Genomic DNA, 25,774 nt, shown 5'->3' with positions numbered 1-25,774 from the left:
TCAATGTTTTACTGCAACACTGACAAAAAAGGACTATGTCATTCTTCACATTCCTTAGGCAGAATATTCTTTAACTTATAAAGGGCTTGTTAACTTTCAAACATTGCCTCTTCTTATAAACAGCAGAATATTTCATTTATGTCCATCTAACACCACAGTTTGGTACAATCTGGAAGACTGCTCAATTTTATTAACTGGTTTAAGCCATTCACAATATTAAATAATACTAAGCGGTAGATCCAAAACTGGCTGTATATGTCTAAACAACGACTTCAGGAAAAACTGTGACAAACAAATTGGTAAATAAATTTTCTGACAAATGACAATCAGGTTTTTTCTAATGGAAAAGTAAAGAGCCCTCCTCACCTCCAGATTTGCAAAAAACTACTGGCAACTCTACAAGCATAAAGATCTGGAAAGATTACTGAAAAACTAGGAATATGTTGAGATAACCACTGCCCCCACACTTCGTAAAAAAGAGAGGATTTTAAGAAGGAAAATATGTATCTGAGTAAGAAAGTACACGGGGACAAGTCTTAAAGGCTTGATTATCTTCTACTTTCAAACAAACACCACCTTCACAAAGAGAAACATTAATCTAGAGCCTAAAGCAAGGACCTTTGAGTAGATTCAAATCCCATTTGGAAACTATTTCATGAAACAGAAGTTATAACTGAAAAAGACTTCTTCAAACACATAGGGCCTGTGGTAGACCAAAAAAACATAAGTCAAATCAGTGGGAAGCCAGTGAATCAGATAGTCAGCAAGATGGCCTTTCAAAGAACTTCAGTAAAGCCCCACATTCTTCAGTTGCAAGAGATATCCCAAAAGAGATGGGGTTCAAACACTGGAAAGATAAGGTGAACAAACATGCTAAGAATCAAGTCCACTTCACAGATCTACCTAGCGAATACCAACCTGATACTGATGAGAATTACAGAAGTCAACCACATTCTGAGAACCAGAAACTCTCTTCACTTTGAAAACAGGAGAAGCAGATGACTTTCTTTCCCCTCTACTCAGCCCTGGTGAAGCCACATCTGGTCCTGTGCCCAGTGTGGGGCTGCCTAGTATGAGAGAGACATGGCACTACTGGGGAGAGTCCAGTAAAGAGGAAAGGCTGAGAGAGCTGGACCTGTTCATCCTGGAGAAGAGAAGACTGAAGCCTTATCAATGCATATAAATATCTGAAAGGAAGGGTGTCAAGAGGGTGGGACTAGACTCTTCTCTGTGGTGCCCAGCAATAGGACAAGAGGCACCGGGCACAAACTGAAACACAGGCAGTTCAATCTTAACACGAGGGAAACCTTTCTACTGTGAGGGTGAGTGAGCACTGGCAGAGGTTGCCCTGAGAGGTTGCGGAGTGTCTATCCTTGCAGATATTCAAAAGCCAACTGGACAGGCTCTTGGGCAGCCTGCTCTCAGTGATCCTGCTTGAGCAGGGGAGTTGGACTAGATGATCTCTAAAGGTCCCTTCCAACCTCAACCATTCTGTGAAATTTATAGCGCAGGCTTTTTACAAAGGTAAAAAGTAAATTCAGAGGAGATCACTGACCAAAGTCCACCTTCAAGAACTGCCCTATAGCTTTTCTGGCTGGGCCTGGTAGAAACATTCACCACCAGGTGCTTCCAATCAAGGCAAAGTCTCACTGTCAGATCCAGATACAGAAACCTCCTAGGATCATCTCCAAAAGAACTGGACAAGCCAGGAAATTCAATCACTGAAACTATCTCACTTGGGATACATCTTTGTCCCAAAGCTTCATCGCTTCTTAAAGGAGTAGGAGATATACGTTTCTCCTTTGATTATTGTTGCTGCATATGGTTGCAAGTTGCCTGTCAGTCTCGTGCACAATCATGACGTGCAGAAGAAATATCTAGACTTCATTACTGATGAGCTTCAGGTGATTACTAAAGAACCAAACCCTTCATAATGACCCTGAGCAAGGCTAAGTCTGGTGAGTCTTCCCGTTCCTTCTCCCAGGAAAATATCTGTTATGAGATCTTCACTGACAGGAAGGGAGGAAGAGGCATACCTCAGATAGAAATATCTGACAGCTAGAGAAAAACCAGCTCATTTCTAGTCGTAACTGACCGCTACAGAAGACAAGCCGTATGAAACTGGAGGAAGATTATCTGGAATATTAAGTCAGGAAGAGTAAGAGACATTCCAAGCATGAATGCCACCATCATATCCTTCAGGAGACAGAGTTCCAGAATGCAGGAGGTGAAGAGCCAAGTCTTGCTCTCAGTCATGTCACAAGGACAGAAAAGCTGTTCTGAAGAAGACAGGCTTTTCACATTCAGATCATCTCAGATACTAACTCTGCAAACCGAGCAGGAAAAGCAACAGATGAGGTCATTTGCAGATGAGATAAGCTACAACTGTCATCAGCATAATTAAAAGTGTTAACTGTTAATACAGTAACAATTAATGCCTTAAAACACATTTGGAGATTTATTAAGCTCTGGCACAGTATGTAGACATGTTTCAGTATCATATTTGACACAAAATAATAATTTCATTGTTGTATAAGTAATATCAAAGGAGTTTTTCAAAGTGCACAACTAGCAATTGTCTCTTTTGTAAAAAGCCACTTAATAAGAGTACTAGAAGAGAACATTTTCATGAGACAGTGTGTCAAATATCGCAGCAAAGGAAAGCAAAAAATGATGGGCTGCATTACTTAAAAATCATCCATCTGTATCAAAACTTTGATTCGAGGCTATTATCTATAGCAGTAATTGAATGATGTCTTAAAAAAACTGATTCCGTTTTCATTTTTTCCTTCGTTCTAAACACCTCATCTTCAAGTCTTTGATTTCATATTCACAGACTAATCATACAAATAGATCTCAAAACAATTACAGACAAGAAACATTGACTTCTACTATAAAAGTAGATTTCATTTTCAATTCTCAGAGCATTTTTAGAAGTGTGCTGTAATCATTTAATTTCGTCTTGCTATTGGTTCATCTTATTCTTCACATTTTTTGTTTCAAATATTTTTTTTAAAATACATGGCAGGCTTTTCACCACTTTAAGTTAGGAATAAAGTTATTTTTTAAGCAACATGAAGAAACAGGATGTTAAAGAATACGGTAATTAATATTTTTGCTTAGAGTAGGATTACATTTTACAGGAGCAAAAACAAATCATACCTTAAAATCACACTAAGGTTATGAAGTCAACTGGCATAAACATTCAGAAGTAACACATTTACAACCACTTGACAGTTGATCCTATCATCTGCAAAGCAACTATCTACCATTTGTGCATTCTTAGCCTAGCAATTCGCAGAGCAATTTTAATTATGGTGCTTCAAACAAAAACACATTTTACTTTGCACTCTGCATTTGTCTCTGTTGGGAGCACATACTACATGATCACTTACTCCACACAGACATCACTACCAGTTTCAGTGCATTCTTTGTGAGCCCTATTTGTTGTTTCTAATCATTGAATATACAGCTTCATACTTTATTTACAATACACTTACAAATCCCTCTCTGAAGGCCAAATTGCTTCTTGAAAACTCTCCTACAGTGTTTTTATCATGCAATCATGGGATATGACTACATCAGTGACTTAGAACAGAGAGTATTCATTTTGGTGCAAGTTTTCCTTGTGTCTATGCGTAGTCTTGTGTTATGTACTCCAGTGCACCACTAGTGAGTTCAAGTAAGTTCCTTCCTGCTGGACACAAGACTGAAGTTACGTGCCAAGAAGTCTTAGCATTGACAGCTGATATAAATGTTACTGCCACTAAAGACAGAATATGAATCTTGAAACCGTAACCATTCATAGCAAATCAAACCCTCCCTCTTTGCAACACATTCGTCAGTACTGAATAGTTAACCTCAGTCTTTATCAAGTGTCATGCACATATCTTCACAGCGCTCCAATAAGACAAGACAGTATAATCATCCCCATTCTACAGAAAAGGAACAATGGCATGAGATTCAGAAATAAAAACGTCAAAAGAAGAAAGCACAAATAAGAATTGTGTTCATCTTAACTTTTCAGGATAGCATACATTATATAAATTTCTATTGTGAAAACCACAGACCACTGACTTCACTCACAGGGGTGAAAAATCAGCCTTCTCCCCTCCCAAGAGACTGAAGTTGTCTATCTAGAAAACCAGAAGAAATATGAAAATGACATAGAAATAGTGACCTATGCATGAAAAATACTGTAACTACAATCCTTTGCTTCATTTACAAAATGCTTTCCAACTTTCACAGCTAATCAGCACAGGGTCACACAACTTTTTCATCAACCATAAAACTTCATTTCTAGAGGCCTGTCTATACCTATGCAGTGCATGAAACAGGGATGCTGTAGGGAAAAAAAACTGGTAACTGAAAACAGGATACAAGGCATGTGCACGTCTTGATCTATTTGTATACACCTATGTCCTTGTACCAAGCCATAAGCAGACTGAGTTAGGCCTGGTCACAATCTTTTTAAACAGAAATAATAAGTATATATACACATGCACACACACAAATATTTGCATTTTGTTATTGTTTCTGATAGCTTGTTCTTTTTCTTTTAATATCCCTTAAATATAGCAAATTGCAACAGAAAGAATCTACATTTTCCTGAATTCAGCTAGAAACTAATTAGTACCCAAATGCAACATTACAGTTACTACCTTTCTTCAAGTCCTTTCTTGAAGCCTTTGTAAAGGATTGCATTGTGGATTTTTTTTAAATTAAAATACATATTTCCCATTAAATCATGTCCTATTAAAGGAGCATAGATTAAGAAAAGTTCCTATGTCTTCATTCACATTCCATCTTCAAATCCCTTTCTGCCTCCTAAAAAAAACTGCAGCCCTGTCGACCTACCTCCTTGCACTTGCAAAAAGCGAGAGAGAAAGAGACATACCATAATCTGTTACAGCCAGTACTACTTTTAGCCCTGTATCTTGTTTAAACATTCAAGTCCCAGAGAACCTACGCTAATAAAAAATTGCCTACTAAACACTCCAAAATACTTTGTAGTACTCTGGAGAGCTAGTGTCTCACAACATTAAATGCAAAACAGAGCTCAAGCGAAACTGACATAAGATCTGAAACATCTGCTCCAAGAACACACTCTTGAACCCTATGTGTTACAGTGTCACATACCACAGGCCAGGCAGATCAGTCAGGAAGCCTTCTTGATTCTACCTAAATTGTTTAAAGTAAGAAACAGGTCACAGCACCCAAAAAGGCAGCATATGTTTTGTCATGCTGTCCTTGCAGAGAGGCTACATGTATGCTATACTTCCTTTCATTTTTGAGGGTATCATGAAGAAGAAAAGGTCAGGCCACTAACATGTCAATAATACTGTTCATTACACTGAACAACATTTTCTCACTGTTTTCTTGAACATATTCTTCTGTTTGCATTCATCTACAGTTTCTTCTCTTATTCTGAGACTTTAAATTTCCTGAGGCAAGCTCACCTCACAACCAGCAGTTCAATTAATTTTTATTAATAAAACTAACAGAAAAGACTAGCCTTGACTATCAGATAGTACAAATACTTTGTGGCCCACTTACCCGCTTGGTGAAATGAATTAATTTAGTCACATAGTACTTGTATTTCATAAAGGACATGACTTCCTAGTGATTTAGTGATAAAATAAGATTTTGTAGTTCTGATCTATAAAAAGCCTCTCATTTAATGACTTGATTTGAGTTCCCATGCTTCAGGAGAATGACAAAAAAAGAATAAAATCATAATCAAAATGAGGAAAAAAAACTTAAGATATTAGCATTTTTTTTTAACAAGTACCTATTCCTATATGTAGCACAAAGTATACATGAAATACACCGTCACATTCATATATTTAGATATCATTCATTTCTTGAATTACCTTGTCTGCATCCACTTTTCCTCTAATAAATTCTTTCTTCCAAAATTCCAGTGCCTGTTCCAGAGTTAAACCAATGCCTTTTAAGAACAGCCCATATTGCATACGGCCTCCATGACGGAGATGATGGTTCTCCCGCAGGGCTTTGTGCAACTGGCGCATACAAAGAGGGAATGATTTCACAGAAAGCTGTCAAGAGGAAAATGTATGTTTAAGACGTATTGTCCACTTTACTTGCAGGACATATTCGTATTGTGATTACTAATTAGATCCATCTGAAAATGCCAATGGCTAGATGGAAAGAAATGCATGTGCAGAGATCCTTTGGACTGAAGATAACAAGTGTATCCTTCAGCTATCAAATCCAATAATCATCCAATAATAAAACAAAAGAGAGTAACACAGATTGTAACTGAAGAGATTCCGATATTACAAAGTATAAGAGGTTTAATTGCTGTCAGGAAAGATATAATCACAGTTCTACTATAATGCTGCTGCTGCTTTATTTCAGTTTCTGGAACAGCAAGGTGGATTTAAAGGGGTGTTAACACCTTTGAAGAATTACAAGCAGGAGTAAAGTCCATTGGAATTGATCTGCAGAATTTTTCCATTAAGCGTATTATTTTCTATAATGTAAGATATCAGAGAGAAAGAATCCATCAATTTACTCGCATTTGGGTTTTATTTTTGTCAGCTAAGTTTAGCCATTGAATTCACTTTCAAAGGGACTACGCCACATTTAAGAAACACTAACAAAATACACAACTTCTAAACTTCAGGTAATCTGAAGTGTGTTTTTAATTGGCTCTGCATATTTGATGCAATTTTACAATCAATTTCATTTATTTCTCTGCTCAAAAAAAGTCTTAAGTGAAAAGTCCAGAAAACATCAAAAAGACAAATATTGCACAGCAATAACTATGAACTAAACATGAGTTGCAAAATTAAGTAAAAAAGTGTTAAACTCTTTGTTTATAATTACATTAGGTAGTCACGAAAGCACACAAAATTAAGCAGCAAATCAAGCAATTCATTATAGCTCCATTCTAAATCCTGATTAGACTCATTTTCCATTAATTTTGCTCCATTTTAATGTTTATCATAATTTCATCCAAATAGTTCTTAAGTCATAAAACTTGCACTGAATGTTAAAAAAAGGAAATAATGTTGTCTGTGTAAAGACAGAGTATCTGATTTTAAAGAGGTAGGCATCACCATATAATATATTGCAATAAAAAGAGAGGACTTACAGCATCAATGTGTTCTAGAGAAATTTTTCCAGCGTTTTTTTGTACACTGTAATCTGGACCAACATAAGAATGGCTGAAAAACAAAGCAAACGGTACAACATCACTTAAATATATCACTTCATTCAAAAAAAATTTATATCAGTTTAAAATTTCAGGAAGATATTATTTAACTAACTTTAAGGGATATAAATATTTCACACGTTGGCAAAAAAATCAAGAAAACAGTATTTGACAAGTATGTAAATAATTTAGATTTATAAAAACAACATTGAAGCCAACACGGTAACTCGAAAGGGAGCGGGGAAGAGTAATTCAGAATAGAATCACAGAATCACATGGAAGAGTCAAGGTTGGACGGGACGTCTGCTGATCATCTAGTCCAAAGCCCCTGCTCAAAGCTCGGTCACCCTCACCAGGTTGCTCATCTACCTGGGTTTTGAATACCTCCAAGATCGCACACTCCACCACCTCTCCGCACAACATGCCCCCGTGTTCAACCACCCTCACAGTAAAAAAAAAAAAAATTAAAAAAATAAAATAATAATCATTCAAAAATAAAATCTTCCCTTATGTTTAGACAGAATGGCCTCTCTTTCCATTTGTGCCCATTGCCTCTCTTCTCCTTTCCCCGGGCACCCCCGAGAAAAACCTGGGGAACGGCTGAAGAGACCGAGCCCATCAGGCTTCTACGCACATCACTAAGATCCCCCATGAGCCTTCTCTCCTCCAGGATAAACAGTACCAGATCTGTCAGCCTTTCCTCGTATGACAGACGATCCACTCACTGCAGCATCTTCACAGCCCTTCGCAGGACTCACCCCAGCACCTCCACGTCCCTCTTGCACTGGGGAGCCCAGCACGGGACGCAGCACTCCAGCTGCGGCCTCACCAGGGCTGAGCAGAAACAAAGGATCCCAACCTGCTGGCAACGCCTAAGGCTCTGCCTAAGGCTGCCCAGGAGGCTCTTGCCCTTCTTTGCCCCAAGGCCACTTTGCCGCCTCACGGCCACCTTGGTGACCGCCTACCACCCCTGCACCACCTCCAGCACCTCAGCCCCCAGCCTGTCCTGATGCACAGGGTTACCCCCCTCCCCAGGCGCAAGGCTTGGCACTCCCCTTCGCCAAACTTCAGGAGGCCCCTCTCCGCCCTTTCCTCCAGCCTCTCAACGTCCCTCTGAACTGGCGTTCAACCACACAACCACTGAACTCCGCACAACCACCTGGCACATCAACCACTCCCCACAACCCCGGTGGAACGCAAACTCCCTGAAGGCGCGCTCTGCCCCGTCGTCCAGGGCGCCGACGATCATCTCAACGTGGACTGGCCCCAGGACCAGCCCCTGGAGTCCTCCGCTACCGAGCGGCCTCCGCATCGACTGCCTGCCTGCCTCACAACCCTTTGGGCCCAACAGTGCAGCCACTTTTCAGTCCACACCACTGACCACTTCTCTAGCCTGTACTTCATCAGTTGGACACCAGCGGCATTACCAAAGACAGCGTCAAAAGCCTTACTAACGTCAAGAGAAGTAACATCCACTGCGCTGGTCATTTCACCCATAGAAGGCTGGCGGGTTGGTCGAGCATGATTTCCCCTTCATAAATTCACGCTGACCGCTCCCAGTCACGTTTGCGTCCTTCATGTGTTTGGAAACTGCTTCCAGGAGGATTTCCCCCATCACCTTCCCAGGGATCAAGCCGGGGCTGACCAGCCCGTAGTTCACTGAATCAGGAAACTCCTGTACTTTGCTACTTGAGTAGCACTTTTAAAAAACTGAGATATCGCTATGAGTCTCCAATGGGAGGATAAAGTAAAAAAAGAAAAAAAGAAACTAGGAAGGCTTTTACTGCAGTACTGACATACAGGGACAAGTTAACTCCTGAGAGAAGCCTTTTCGCCAACACAACGCAGGATGTCGCATATGCTACCTTAGCTAAGTTCAGGTAACCCTACGATTAAGCAAAGACAACCATGCACTGTCATCCAAGTCACTTCAAACTATATACAACCATCTAGTTCTCAAATTTCACTTTTAGGCACATAGATTTCTTGAGTAAGGATATGCGGGGTTGCATTATCCAAGAGGCAAATGCCCAAATCAGAATTTAAGAAAATTCAAGGGTTGGCAGTATAAGAGGCAGTAAAGCATACAGAACATTTGTTCAAAAAATTAGTTTTAACCTAGTGAAGCTGCAAAGTTTGGGTAAAAACAAATTTCACTGAGGTAGCAGAATTTTGCAAGAACCTTATAAAGATCAGTTCTTAAAACTTCTGAAGGCACTTGGTGATTAATTGCAGAAAAAACAAATTTACCTAAACAATAGCAACTTGTATCACTGTTTATTTTGTGATACTTTAGTACTGTACTGTGAAAATTATACAGTTAAGAGTTGGTTTTACCACCAACCAGTGCAAGTCATTTGTTTAATTATAAATGCATTCATTGGTTCGTTAGTCTTATTTCTGGCACACACTGGAGCATTATAAGCTTACTGTAGTTAACACAATTTTTTTCATTCCACAACAATGGATAAATAAAAGTATGAGTTAAACATTTCTATTGGTACTGATTCTAAAGTAGTATACAAATTTTCCAGTAAAAATGGATCAGTATCAGGATCAGTATCCCTTTACTTAGTCACACTACAAACAAAATGAAAATCTCAGTCCCTAAGGTAATCACAATCCAAACAGAACAGAACACAGCTGTTGCTTAAGTCTTGACCATTCAAGTCAGTTATCACATCCCAAGATGAGCACTGGCAACTTCTTAAAGTACTCAGATAATACAATCACTTTAGATCATTTGCTTATACCATTTGGTATTTGTTGGAATCATACCAGTGCTGAAAAAATCAGCTAAGCTAAAGCAAAGTGCTTCTTCCTAGCATCTGTAGAAAGGATACCAGGGAAGGGGAGACAGAGACAGGACCCAAAAGTTTTCCCATACAGCAGGGGAACAAAATAAAATTTTAGACATTGCTGCTAAAAAGACTGATCTGAATCCTGCTAAAAGGCCCAGACATGGTTAAAAAAAAAAAGTATCTACTGTAAGGATAGAAAACTAAATGCCAAGGGGGAAAAAAGAAAGAGGAAGAAGTGATACTTTTCAGACTCTGAACAGCTCAAACACTCTCAGCCTGATAAGTGGAAAAATTCTCATTTTGACTGACTTTGGGAGTTGGGTCCTATTCATTTGACTATTAGAACAGCAGTGACATTGGTTTGGGCAAAAAATGCTAGGAGACATTTAAGCCACTAATGTAATATTAGTATCAAAAGAATACAAAAAATACAAGGAAGAAAATCTTGTAAATTTTTTTTTGATTTTACACAGTTTACAGAAAGTGGAATACAATTGCCTGATTTCAATTATACTTTCAGGGTACAAAGCCAAAACATCATAAAAATGGTAAGATGGTCATGCTTTATATCCTTATAGTTAAACAGGTATTTAAGATAAACCAGCTGAGAGAGGAAAAAAACACACAATTAATACTACCATTTTATGGTAGCATTTTCCTACAATACCGAACTACAATTCCTGTAATACTGCATGACAAACTATTTGAACTCCCAATAAATGGAAGAAAAAAGGTGGAATCATAAAATTGTGAGACTACCAAATGCCAGTTTTGTAGTGACAAAGTGTATGTGCAGTAACTAGAGCTCTTGAACAAGTGCAGTTCATGGAAGAGAGACCCAGTGCTTCTGAAGGTGCCTGTAACAATTAAGGAAGCTGGAAACGGTTGGACATTAGGAGACTAATGTAGAGGAAGAAAGTACTATATATATGCTTACTCTCAGCTTATATTTCATGATCCATAAACATTCACAACCAACAGCAGAATCAGAACATTACAGTTAATGTATTTCAGTCTGACCAAGTAAGGTTGTTTTAAGTGGTCCACACAAATGATCACACAGCCATTTCAAAGCTGAATTTATATATATCAAGATGTGCCCAAAATAGAGAAGGAAAACAGAATTAAAAATAAATATGGACTAAGTTATCAAAGATGCTCCAGTTGCTGGAAGATAACTTCTCCAGTGATTACTCATACATACATTCACATTGTTAGCACCATGAAGAAGTCTCCACCATATTCCCATTTCCAAGAATAGGATCTCAGTCTTTCAAATAAACAGCTGTAGGATCATTCTGACAAACGGTATCATTCATAGATGTGTTTAGTATAGCATGCCATCTACTACAGTTACAACTTGGCAGATGTTGAAAACTGGAAGTGGCAGTAGTGTGTACCAAGGTGTGCATTCTTCTTTACACACTTATGAGCATTACTGAGGGTGAACATGGCTGCACGGGTGCTGTGATACCCATTAAAAAAAAATCCGATCCTACAAAATCAGGTTGTCTTAGCCACTTTGCCCTCAGTATCCAAGCAATTCTTACTCAGTATCCTTTTGCCCTTGTTTGCATCTCTCATATGCATTCTTTTTGAGTGTTAGTTGAACTGAGATGTAACTTCACATACTGCATTTATACAAAACACAAAGACATAAGCACATGTTCTAAAAAAGAAAATAAAAAAATAGAAAACAAGTAAAAAAGTGCAAGAAAAAAAGGCACAGTGCACAGGCACAGTCCTATAGTACTTTGATAGGAGTACACATGAGAACTTTGTCTATTTTTGAAATTATTCCTGCTTCAGATTTTAAATAGAATGTCGTGATCCTGTAATTTCACCATAAAACCAGGTGAATACCTTTGAATAGTGAAGCAAGAGAAATGTTCTCATGCATTTGGACAAAGTTTCCATTTCTATGAAATTATATTAGAATATTATCACTGTACAGATGCTTCTACAGCTTCCTTGATGAGTTTTAATTGTTTGCTAAAAATATAATAAGAAAAGTTTTAGCAAGTTAAGTCTTCTTGTAGCCTACTGTGAGCATGTGAAACACCTAAGTACAATTTTACATCAGATAAAATACATTTTGACTAATAATCTTTATTTCTTTATTTTTTAGTCTAGTAAAATTAGTATTAAAAATCACCAGTGAAACAAAATAGGACAAAAAGAACATCTATGTCATAGAAAAAATAACTATTTAGCCTAGAATAGTCCAAATATAAAGTATGTGCTATGCCTATTAAAAAAATAGGCATGGATTAAAATATCTATGCAGACATAATCCTCAGCAAAATGACCTTTTTGAGGACTAGCTAATTTAAAAGCCACAAGAAGATACGAACAGCTGCCAACAAAAGTGCAATGCATTAACAGCCAAACAATGCTCTGTAACCTTCAATTGTATGCTCTTTTCACACTTTTCTATTTAAGCTTTCACTCCCCTGATAAAGCTCTATTGACATATGCCAAAAATAAAATACTGCTGTAAGAAACGTCACACAAAAGAGGAGGAAAGCCTGCAACCAATACCTTCCTTTTTTTTTATGAGCACGATGAAGTAAAAACAAATCATAGATTCACAGAAATAACAGAAAAGACCTACTTGGTCACCTGTCTGTTCCTTGACATTTTGCAAGTTATAAGGTTTAATGTATTTGCCTTTTTGCAAGTTCCTTTAAAATAGACAGTGTGGAAGTGCTCATGCAGTTTTTTCAATTGCTAACATAATGCACTGGGAATAACCCCTCCATTTCTGCAAAAGTAAAATGAATGTAAATAGCAAGCTGCTAAACATATATATCCAATTTAATATCAGAATACGCAAAAAACAGTTTTGCATAAACGTAGAATAAAGTATCTGTTAGTTTTAGTAGCTAGTGTTAAGAAAAACTAGCCTTTTTTGCAACTTTTCCGTTCTCCATAGAATAAAAAAAGCGAAGGCAGAAAAGACTGCTTGCTGTGATACTGGAGGCTGTTCTGCTTATACAGATGCACAGCGTGTATTAGAAGAATATTTAAATTTCTCAGTAATTACTCAGAAATAATGATTTATAAAAAGCTAACTTAATTGCTCTTTAGCTTTAAATGGTGAAAGGTGTGCTACTGAAGAGTATTTTTGAAAATGCCAATATGATGAATGGTAATAAAAACACAGAATGTGATCTGCATTCAGAATTATTCACTAATCAGTTATGTAACAGTTATGCATTCATGATTTTTCCATTTACTGTTCTTAAACAAAGTTTAACCTTAAACAGATAAACAGAGATACAATAAAAGCTATTTTTCCTATTCTGATTTACACTAAAAGCAGTAAGACATGAAACTACTCCTATGTATTAAAAAACAAACAAAAAAACAGAACAGATGCTGGTAAAGAGATTATTTGTATTTTGAAACAATAAAAATGCTACATTTCAGGCATGGTTACACCATGCAGTAGAGCACCACAAGAGACAAACACCATGTTCACCAGATCTGCTTTCAGGTGTATTGCTCTCCTGATGGAGCTTTGCTGCTTCCGTTTCTAACTCACTCAATATCATTTCAGTGATTTCAAGGAAGAGTTGTATATGTTTTAAAGCAGTGTTTTCCTTACTGACATTCAATATTTAAGTAAATTTGTACCCTTTGAAATATTCAAAATTCAACTGGATAAGTACCTGAGCAACCAAATCTACTCAGATCTGCTTTGAGCCAGGGTTAAACTTGATCATCTCCAGAGGTTCCTTCCAAATTAACTTATTCTGCGATTCTCAACCAATAGATATCTCTCTCTAGCTGTCTGGCCTTCCTCCTCCATACTACCTTAGGAAGTAAACTCTCTCAGTCCATATAAAGCAGTAGAAAGCAATTACCTATATAGTAAAGAGATCAAATCTATGTGTAACCCGAAAAATACTAGAAAAGCATTTTTTCCTACTCTTCATGCCCAAACATATTCAAAGCAGCTAGAAAGATCTTATATACTATACACTCCTAAGAAAGAGGCAGGCTTTTTCAGCTGTGTTGTAGAGCACTCTACTGGTTCATGTTTTCAGCTCTCTCCATAACATCGTTAGAAAAAAGGACTGCACTCAGCATTGATGGCATGACAGAGAATTTTTCCAGAAAGGGCATAGAGCATAAAAAACATGCAGCAAGGCAGGCATGTATTCTAAGCAGCACAATTTGGAATTTGTTTAGTTTTTCATAAAGTAACTTACCAATTTTGCACTTAGTATTAAAAAAGTTTACAAAAAAGCTACAGATGTTGCTTCTTCTGAGAAGTAACAGGAAAACACCAGCTACGTTAATTATTTGTTCATGTAAATTAAAGTGTCTGTTAAATTGAAAGAACTTTTTTCCACTTTTTTCAGCCAAAGCTAATCTCATAGGTAAGGCATCTGAAAAAACAGAGCTAAAACATTCTATTGATAAAATTGTTTTATCTGTATAAAAAAATACATTTATGCTTTCTGCTTATGCTACCTGAGATGATTAAGCAGAGGTTGTAGTCTCTCATCAGACTGTACGGAAGGCAGCGATCGTGCTGTCAGCTACAAGAAAACAGAAATTCAATTAATAAAATATTATCTTCAAAAAAATTAGCATAAAGTAGGAATGATGTAAGAAAGCATTCAATGTTATTACTACTTTACACAGCATTGGATAAGACACACTTTCTTCTATTAAAGATAAGTACAGCCTTTCAGAATCTGAAATTAACAGAAACATTTATAAATTTAAATAGGTCAACAGTGAAAAGGTAATTTTATTACATTAAAATATGTTACATAAATTAAATAGCAAGGTATCTTGGAAAGTTGTTTACTTTTTCAAAGCATGCTTGACCTAGAAGTCATGTTCTACCTAGAGAGCCTACTAGCAACGGCACGATGTAAACATAGACCATTAAGCCTTATAATATTTACATTTATGATAAATCTACATAATATTTGGCATCATACGACTTTTGATACTGACAAGCCTCTCTGTACACTTTGAAGTCCTACCTTTTTCTTATAACTGTTTCATATGACTCCTTAAAATATTACACTTTTCTTTGAAAAACAAACGTACTATTCTATAAAGCAACAGGTGCATGTCACACCACTGTGGAATACTAGGCAAATGGTGTATTAAACAGGCAAGTTTCATACATAGGTATTTTTCTTTTATTTTAGTATCTTTACACAGATACCTACTTCTGCCTGTAAAAGTTACAAGTTCTACTGTTACTGCATGCCTCTACCAAATGTAAAAGACTGAATATCACATGTATTCCATGATTCGACAGCTTTCACAATTTGGCCATATTTTGAAAATTATGCCCACAAAAACATAGTATTTCACATTGTATAAATCACTATCAAGTTCTTAAGTATTTTGGAGATACAGAGCACACACCCAAGTAAAGACAAGCACTGAAGTAGGACTAAATAGCAGGATTCAACTTTTATTTACAACCCACAAAGAAACATACACCACAAAAACTGTGCCCAGTGCTTGGGTACAGGGTTTTTATTTGTAATTATAAGAACTTCCATGCCAAACTCCATTGTATAACACAATGTATAGATGAAGCTAAGGCTTCATTTATACATGGTACTGAACACAAGTACCCTATCTTTTCTTATTAGAAAAAAGCAAAAACATGCTATCCAATACGTTAGACGTATAAAAGACATCAAAACACTGTCAAGTCAGGAGTATAGCTCTAACTCTCTAATCACGATGAAGCCGTTCAATCCACAGTGAACGTTAAACACTGCAGAGTTGAGATATTTGCAGTTCAGAGGCCTGGATGATGTGAAGGCTGGACAGAGCAAGCCTCAAACAAAACCATGCAGACATCTTCACACTGATCTGCGATAATATAAGCTGTGTTGTGTGAAGTAGCTTATTAAGTCAAACTAAGTATCATACCAGTATCATACAACATTTGAACTGGGGAAAGCAGAGAGAATACTTAACAATAAAAGGAAGAAAAGTAATGAATAAACCAAAGGCTGAGATAACATTTTAGGCTTTGTTCAAAATCGAAAACTACCACAATTAAGTCTAATGTCATGATAGGGTTAGTCCTGGAGCGACCAGATGCCTCTGTTACAATTCAGATTGCTGAGGGTAGAAAAAAGGGGAGGGGAGAAATCAAACCAGAACCCTCGTACATTTGACACGAGCAGGGTTTCCAAAAGCAAGCTCTCTAAAATTTTGACAGAATTCAGCAATCTTTTCTGTGCAATCTTGTAGAAGCGTAAGTGCAAGAAGGCGAGTTTTTCTTTTCCTTTGAGTTCTACACAACAATCGTGTTTCCCGCTTGCACTGTGCTACATTACTGGCTAACAGCAAACAAACAAAATGACATTTTCATACGGCACTAAGATGATAATGATCTGAGAATGTAGGAAGGAAGCAATAACTGGGAAGCTACGTGGATATCAGAATAATTTAAGATTTGGGCAAGGCTATTTCAAACAGTAAGAAAAGTAAAAGGATGACAAGTCATAGGTAGATGCCCAAGAATTAGTCTGTCTTTCTTCCCCAATCCCCGAACAAACACAAAACTAGCACATACAGTTTTGTTGTTTGTCAACAGCAAATTGTTGAAGATTTACTATTCATTGAAAAAAAAAAAAAAAAAAAAAAAAGGGAAAAAAAAAGTAAAGCTTGCTACCAAAGTGGCTTGCCTGAAGTTAAGCAGTAGCTCCACATGTTATCAGGAAAGCAATGACATTTTTACATACATCAATTAAGAACAAGATTATTGTGGCTCAATTAACTATTTGTTCTCTAAACATTTTTCTGAGGAGAAAAGATAAATAGAATGTTTATTTTACCAAGACTATACTTTCTAGATGCAATGTCCCAATTAGCTGTATTACCCATGGTTTTACTATGTTGTCAGGCCATGTGATGACTTTTTTTTTTTTTTTTAAATACATTAACTTGGACATTATTTAGCAAAAGTGCCACGCAAAGCTTTAAGGCAGACACAGAAGGAAAGGTGTTAACAAAGGTTACTCTGAGCTGAGGCAGGCTAGCGAGTTGCTCCAGGCTCTTTCTGCAGTTAATTAGGAAAGTAAAATCCCTTTAGCAGGATGAATTAGAGAACCTAAAATGTAAACTATTATGAAGAATACTTCCTTAACAACTGGCAAGTACTCCCAGAGCAACTAGGAGTTCCTCAAGACATACAGTCCACATGTACATCCACAACTTGTGATCTGCCTGTGCACAATTACTAACACTTTTTTTTTCACCTTAGAAATACCTGTGCTGGTGTTCATACTCTCTTTGATACTTCAACAACTGCGTTAAAAGCAGGCTTGGTGCGCTGTTACCTCCTCACTTTTTTTCAAACCCATGTACCCAAAATTATTTAATATCCTTTTAAAAAGGAAGGTGAATGCATTACGAACAGGCCTAGGGACCACATCTTCTGAAGAACACCCAGTCCCTGGGAAGCTGCCTTGCTTTTTTCTGCAAAAAATTTTTCATTCATATGGTAGGTAACTCCAAGCTACACAACAAAGTTTACTTGAAGGAAGCTTGCAAAGACTTTCAGAGTGAATGGAGGACTGCTCTACTAAGTGCTGAGCAGGTCTCAGAAGGACATAGTGCTTGCCGAGCTCAGTCTGCAGTTCCCAGCAGCCACTGTACAGCCCTCAGAAACGCAGGCACTCCTGAGAGGTGCTACCTCGATTATTTAACCATTATCTCCACTGCCAGTTCCAGCACAGGCACCTATTCTTACATGCTCCGCTATTCAGTGTAATAAAGCAGGGATTAAGACTGGATATAGGTTAGGAGTCTTCCGCAGTAGAAAAACATAGAAAAAAAACTTTTAGGAAAATCTTGTCTTATTTCTGCTGCAATAAAGTAACACATCTAAAAGTGTACAAGAAATTGCTCTAATCCAAATGTAAAGAGGAAATAAGGTGGGAAGAGGGATTGTCCAAGAAAGCCATAAAAACTAAACGGTTTTAAAAGCTCAAAAATAAGGTATAAAAAGCAAAAATACTTGCAAATTAAAAGTTAACTCAAACTCCCTAGAAATTAAAAAAAAAAAAAAAGATGAGATCAGTGCAGCTAAGCACAATAACAAGCAAGACAACTCTGTATCAAGATTTTTTCAGAACTCCAGGATGTAAAGAAACATTTTATGTGCACTAGGCATACAAAAGGAGTAACAGCCTGCTCTCTGAACTCTTAATAGGAAAAGAAAGTTGAATTCATTTCCAAATCAACATTTTTTTCCTCATTATATTCTCACTATTCTAGGTAAATTCTAAATAAATTCTGTCCCCGTTGAACAACCTAATATTTCCAAAAATCATTTGATATCTTTTCAGTGAACTCCAATGCTCAAAAAAATGTTTTTTTTTGTTTTTTTTTTTAAATACCTACAACCTAAACCATAAGCAAAATCCTATTATGGAGAATTTTTCAAAAGGTATCCAAATATAGATACAAGTTCTACTGCATTCACCATTACCAGTTACATCCTGAAGTATTCTAATAAACACCAGAAATGATTATGTTAGGAAGTAATCTCTGTAAATCTATGCTTATCTCTTATGAGATTAATAATATCAAGCCACTTTATTACACAGTCAATTTTTATTTTATAATCATGAATTTCAGGGCCCAGCATTTTCCAAAAGCTTTAGATTTCTTTGAAAATGAGTTATAAGACTCACCACTCCATTTCTTCATAACTTTAACCAGTTCTCCCTGTATCCCAGCAAACCTACATATTTCTGGCCTCTTTTTTGTACAAAAATATTCTGACTCAAAATTCAATTTAGATGTAAACTTCTCTGGATTGAAAAAGTTAGTTATGTGTTATCTTCCTTAAACAGATGGATATTTAAAGGGCTTTTGACTTTTTTTTTTTTTAAAAAGAAAAAGCAGCCATATGCAATTTTTTCCTCTCTAAGAACGGTATTTGTGTTTGATCATTTCATCATGCAGCTCAAACAAGCCACTATATGCTTTCTGTCAGTTGCCATATGGTAGCTGAGAAATCCTGAAGGACGACAGGAACAAACATTCAAATTAGACATTCCTTTATCTGCTTACTAAATACATAACCGTACATCTTAGTTTTCTAGCAAAACCAAGGTTTTGTGATGGTCAACGATGATCACAAGCTGCTTATCTCTTTATCCTATTCAAAGCATGTGCTAGTAACTTTGCTTTGGTGCAGAATAAGAAAAATTCTGACAAAGCAGCAACAGGTATAAAAGAACGCTAGTATGTTACGTGTGGGAATTTCATATTTTACAAATTGAAATTTAGACAAGGTAATTCATTAAGTTAGTATAAATTCACCAATACACCAGCAAAAGTAGAATTTTTGAAAGGAGGAATATAAGAACATAGAAAAGTCCTCATTGCTTTTACACTGGTCAAAGAAAGCTCATGCATACATACCTAGCTTAAAAAAAATAGTAAGATGTGAAGTATATTAACTTCTGATTGCATCGTATCACAATCCCCCCCTTTTTTTCCAGTTTCACAACTTCAGCTTTATTATACCAATAATACAACCCTCACAACACTGATTGTTTCCTCTTCCAACTGTTAAAGTAGCCACAGATTCCAATACCAGAGTAATATTCTTGCTGTCATGGAATCAATTCTCAGAGATGATTGCTTACAGTTTATAACTGCAAAAAGACACTGAACTGAATCCTTAATGATTCAGGCACATAGTGTACCAAAAATAATTTTTCAAAATGGGTTCTCGTGTGTGCTTCAGTAAAAAATTTTTCCCACTTCCTCACTAACATACCTGAATTAGTTTCACACCAATAAGATGTTCATAAAACTTCAACTTAGGTACAGATTTCATAGTATTTTTCTTAATTAATTTGTCTTTATCCTATGTGAAACCAAAAACGGTTGCTACTGGTTTGTATAAAATCTACTAAAGTTGTTGGTCCTCCTCTGCATTATAACAACTCCTCTCACATACAATTAACTCTTGATTATTAGCAGAGCCAAGGTTAAAGAAAATGACAAAACTATAATCCAAATTAGAAAAAACAAAAACTACACGTGTTTGACTAGATGCTAACATATGCAGGGTCAAAAATAACAATAAATGAAGATTTTTAAATACCTTTATAAATAGAAACTTAATCCCATCTAGACAGAAGAAAAAATGTAAAATTCAATCCCAACTCCTAACAACTCTTCAGTAATCTAGAGACCTGACCTGGAGAAGCTGCCTCCAAAAATAACAAGTATAGTCACCACATCCATTTGAAATGGTACTAACAAGTTAAATTTAATAACTAAAAGTAGTATAATACATTAGTCAAAAACATTTTAGGTGCCATCCCAAAAGTGTCAAAATGAAATGCACGAATACTTTGTGCATACAATATATACTATATGTTACCTAATTTTTTCCTAAAATTGAACATCTCCCCCTAATTTTCTTGCACAGCTATTCTTACACTTCATTGCTCCATTACTGGGTTTCAATTTTTATTATGGAGAGATCACATACAGGTTAATTCATTCTTTAGCTTATTTTTAATTGGTTAATTAAACAAAGTGGTACCAAAAGAACATAACTAGTTTTTAAATGCTGCTGGGGACAACATGGACAAAATAACTATGTAATCTTTAATAATATCCACAAATGTTTTATGCCATTAGTATAACAGTTTAAGTTTTGCTAAAAAAATAGTCAAAGGTTTAAGACTTACCCACCCACATAAAAACTGAGGTAGACTAAAAGTAGTTAAGACTATAAAGCAGTAGCAAGATATAACTAAACACTGCAAAAGCAAAACTCACAGGTAAGAAGAAAGCGGAAGAGCGACCAAAGGGAAAAAGAAATCAGAAAAGAATTTGTGGTTAAGACAATCAACTGTTGTTACAAGATTTAAGATCAGTAGGCTACAAAACCTTGAAAGAGCACGAGAAAGGAGGAAGAACAGATTTGTTGCATAGTTCTAGTAGCAGCATAAGTCTCCAGATGAAAGTAAATGAATTCAAAAATATCACTGTTCGCAAAGGTGTTTAATCTCCATGTTAAAACCTCATAGGCCTATCTTTATTAAAAAGCTATCTCACTGTAGTAAATGTGAAACTTCAGCCTGTCTCTGTGAAACCTTCCAGATAACTAAGTGTAGCTTCACAGAATCACAGGACAGTTGAGGCTGGAAGGGACCTTTAGAGATCATCTAGTCCAACTCCCCTGCTCAAGCAGGATCACTGAGAGCAGGCTGCCCAAGAGCCTGTCCAGTTGGCTTTTGAATATCTGCAAGGATAGACACTCCGCAACCTCTCAGGGCAACCTCTGCCAGTGCTCACTCACCCTCACAGTAGAAAGGTTTCCCTCGTTGTTAAGATTGAACTGCCTGTGTTTCAGTTTGTGCCCGGTGCCTCTTGTCCTATTGCTGGGCACCACAGAGAAGAGTCTAGTCCCACCCTCTTGACACCCTTCCTTTCAGATATTTATATGCATTGATAAGACTCTCCCCTTCAGTCTTGTCTCTCCAGGCTAAGGAGGCCCAGCTTACTGTCTCAGTCTTTCTTCATAGGAGAGATGCTTGAGTCCCTTCATCAACTTAGAAGCCCTTTTCTGGGCTTGCTCCAGTAGCTCCATATCTCTTATACTGGGCAGCCCAGCGCTGGACACAGTGCTCCAAGTGAAGCCTCACCAGAGTTGAGTTGAGGGGAAGGATCACCTTCCTTGACCTGCTGGCAACGCTCTGCCTAATGCAGCCCAGGACATCACTGGGCTTTCTTGGCCACAAGGCAAAGCTGAGCATAGCTAAACAGAATCTTAATCATGTTGTCCAAGCTCACTGGACCTCCCTCCTCAATGTTCTCACCTGTTCCAAATCTATCAACTAGGCTAATAAAAAAGGACCTCTAAGCACATTATTCCTTTATTTTCTTTAATATTGAAATTTGCAATGAAAATATGACATGCTAAAAAAATGCCAGATGAAAAGAAATACCTACACCTGAAGTGTTTAGAATTCATATTTGTGTATAAATTACACATTCATTGTTATATTTGTGCATAAATTACACATTCATTGTTAATTTCACAGATACCTGTCCTAAAAAAAGACCTTGTTGATCCTTTGACCAAGTGATTTCCAGTGTCATCATTTACACTTGAAAATAGACAAGGAAACTGATCGAATTCAATAGCCACAAAAAAGGACAACTTTCTGCAAAATATATTATTAATGAAGACTACAAGTTTAATATATATAGTGCAAGAATTAGCATTAAATTGGAAAAATAATCCTCCACTTTGTGTTTTTAATTTAGATCTTCAATATTCACTTGAACATTCACTATGATGCAACTTGAGATGCATCATAGAAGTTGAACAATTCCTTCCACTAAAAGCTTCTGAATCAAAATTAGTGTTTACTTTTTATAAAGTTTCATTTCTGATTACAAATGTTTCCGTCTTTGTAACAGCAGCAACAAAAAATGCAAAGCAAAAACCTCCATGACAAGTGTATTGTGCACAGATTTTAAGAATTTAGAACTAACGTTTGTTTCCCATATTCCATGCTCTAACTTTTCAACTAAATATAAGCAACGCAGTAGTGAGAAACAGCTACTGTAAATTTCTTTAACAGTGATTTTGATGCAGTAGCTAATAATTTATTAAGTTCATGTTAGATTTCAATCAAACAAGCAGCAAGGAAGTTCCTAATATAGAAATTAGAAATCAGAGATCAGAAATGAAACAAACTACACATTTTGAATCGCATACTATGGGATTACAGATAAAATTGTTATGAGGATCCGGTTTATACTGTGATGGCTCTTGGACCTTCCCATGATGCATACTGGTGCAAAGAAAGATGTAGCATTAGGTGGCTAATAGGAATTTCTTCTCTAGAATGTACCTATTTAAAAACAGACAAAGCACAGATTACTGCACTATGTTTGCCTGTTCTCACATCAGTGAACACATGTTCCTATGACTCAGTGCCTTTAGCAGTATACGCAATCCCTTCCTGCACTTCTGTTCTCCAGTGTTACAGTAAAAAAAAAAAAAAAGGAGATAACACAAACACAATCAAAACAAAACTGGGCATCAAAAGTTCTATTTCAGCTTTCCATGTGAAAGCTTTAAGTAGTTCTTTATTGTTTTAATACAAGTTAATGAATGTTTTCAAAGAATGAACCATTGTCTGTGTCCTGTCAACAATTTGTTTGACATGTTCAGGGTGCACAAAATGCTAAAATGCTTGCTTAATAACCCTGCATGGATTTAGAAAAATTCTCCCGACAGACATTAAATTATGGTTATTGCTTTAAAAGATTAAATACATAATCTAGGTCAGTCTGTCCAAACTAAGGAATCAGACACAGTTTGTATGTTTTCTATTTTGTTTTCTAATAATATGCTACTTCATAGAACATGCCCATTTTGTTAAAACATGTCTTAATACTGACCTGTGCTTTTTGTTGGCTCATTTTAAACTATTTTTTCCTATTCACTGTTGCCCTGAAACATTTACTTGGATAATTTCCATGCCTGCTCTGAAAAGCATGTGATATATAATGCAATGGTTCAGAAAAGTATTAGTTATTAGCCAGAAAAAGCTACAGTGGCCTAGTCTATTGTCCAAAAGGAAAATACAAACATGAAAGTTTTAAGTTGTTTGCTAGAACTGGTTCTGATTAGTGCGAACTCCAAATTTAAAAGAAAATAAAAACATTGCCAGAGTTATACAACAGAATAGTTTTCAACTGTGGATGGAAGACAAGGAAAAGTTTTTAAACCTGTGAGCTATCTCTAAACAGTTGGCAAAACACATTAAGCCTACAGGATGCTAGCTTTTTTTTTTTTTTAAATATACTAATAATGTTTATACCTCTACTGGATTTTTCTGAGATTTATAAAACAAAAGAAAAAAGGTGAAAATCTTGCTGCTAACAAACTAGACACCATTGTTTTTGCAGGCAATAATAATTATATCTAGTTTATCAATCAGTATTAACAGATGAATAGAAAATGAATACACGAACTAAACAAAAGGTAGAGGCATAGCTTTATGGATATAGACTTCGCAAGAACTTTCCCAAGGTGATGTTTCTCAACATTATGCCACCACGCTTCCGCAAGGTCACATTAAAATTACCTTGATTTTAAAAAGATGAAATATGCTAATGCTCCCTCCTGCCTTAAGTATTATTAAAACAGGGACTTTTTGTAGCCACGTTAATGTGATCAGTCAGAAACAAACTTAGATTGGATCTGAACTAAAACAAGATCTAAACGGATGACTACTTAAAGTGAGTGAGGGAAACCCCTTTCACTTGTGATACATACATACAGATCCCTATAATCATTCCTGAAATTCATCCAACCTGCTGTTAAGAGTTCTGATAAGAATGATTTATCTCCAAAGACTAAACAACAAGTTCATTTTCAGGATTTTAAAATATCTTTACATAACAAAAATTTGAGCAAAAAAAGAAAAAAAAGGAGGGGGGGAGATACTAATTGCCCTGCCTCTCAAAATCATTTAATTCTCAGCTTTCTATTCTGCTTGAAAGACAGAGCACTGAGGGGCTGCTCTTAGGATACTCAACAATTCTGCAAGATATTGCTGAATAAGTCTTAGCATAACTTCCATGTTATCCCCCCTTACAAACTACAAGATTAAGTTACGTCACAAACATGAAGAAATCATTACACTCTATGCATTTACTAGAAACGGAAAATCATTCTTTTTACACCTTTGACTATGGTCTATTTATTCCCGCTAAATGCATCACCCAGCTGAGTCCAGGCTTCCACACAAGTACTGAATGAATGAGAATGAGGCAAATCAGAAGAAAAAGGGAAACAAAGATAAGAGTAAAACATAACATCACAGTACTTGCAACAGTAGCACATCCAAAGCAACTATGCAGTTAGAAATCATCTCCTCTGAAATTAAAACACAGAATGATGTTGCAGTCTGGTAATCTAACACTACTTCAAAAAAAATTCAAGAGATGCAAATATGTAAAGAGAGACTATGATTCAGGCTATTTATTTAAAATTACGAGGCACACCCAAGGGGCAACAGTTGGTCCAATCATCTTTCTAATATTAGTCAAGCATTTTTCAAAGATGTATCTTCAAAGTAATGCGTAGTAAACATGACACACAGAATAATTTCATGTGTGTACTGTATTCTTCCTCATATTAATAGTATTTAGGATCAACATGAACCATGTACATATCTAATAATTTGATTACAGCAAATAACAGGCCTTTAAACCTCAAGTTTCACCTTTTCCTGAGCAAAGCTGCATGTTTGTTAATGAACATTTTCAAGAAAAGTCCACGGTATTTAAAGAGACAATCTACCATACCTTGACCTCTTACTCCAAATATTAATCATTTAGATCACGGTGGGAAATAAAGGTTTTATCTATCTTCAGATATGAACATTAGTTTTATTGCGCCTTTTGTTCCAGAATACACTCTAGTGGGGCAAGCATTGGTCATGAAAAGGCTTACTAATACAGTTTTCCTTTTATTAGAACCATTGCTAATGAGTAGGAATTCACAAGCTTTAAAATATCCTCAGCATAACCCTAAGTTTTTTTAGAAGTAGTTTTAAAGCATATGAGCTCTCCAAATCAACAGCCTATTTTTGTACCCTGTATTTTAATGCCACAAGGCAAAATATTCTTTAAATTAAAATACAACTTCTATAAAAGTTTCGCGCTTTTGGGGAAGTTTACACATATTGTTTTCTTCTGCTTTCTTTTAAGTTAAGATTTGTACAATAACCACCTT

The 25,774-nt window shown here is 36.4% G+C and overlaps 1 protein-coding gene across 2 annotated transcripts in view; it reads right to left on the bottom strand.

Moving 5' to 3' along the window:
- PRIM2 (DNA primase subunit 2) overlaps nt 1-25,774 on the bottom strand; it is a 128,868-nt gene that overhangs the window by 45,428 nt on the left and 57,666 nt on the right. For both annotated transcript variants that reach the window (XM_068937448.1, XM_068937449.1), the window contains 3 exons: nt 14,464-14,531; nt 7,121-7,193; nt 5,874-6,059 (listed from right to left, as the gene is read on the bottom strand). In XM_068937448.1, coding sequence (XP_068793549.1) covers nt 5,874-6,059; nt 7,121-7,193; nt 14,464-14,531 — 327 coding nt within the window. The remainder of the gene's footprint in view (nt 1-5,873; nt 6,060-7,120; nt 7,194-14,463; nt 14,532-25,774) is intronic.

The sequence above is a fragment of the Struthio camelus genome, chromosome 3, assembly GCF_040807025.1.
Source record: "Struthio camelus isolate bStrCam1 chromosome 3, bStrCam1.hap1, whole genome shotgun sequence".
Lineage (NCBI taxonomy): Eukaryota > Metazoa > Chordata > Aves > Struthioniformes > Struthionidae > Struthio > Struthio camelus.
The sequence above is the reverse complement of the archived record's forward strand: the minus strand, read 5'-3'. Positions and strand labels throughout refer to the sequence as shown.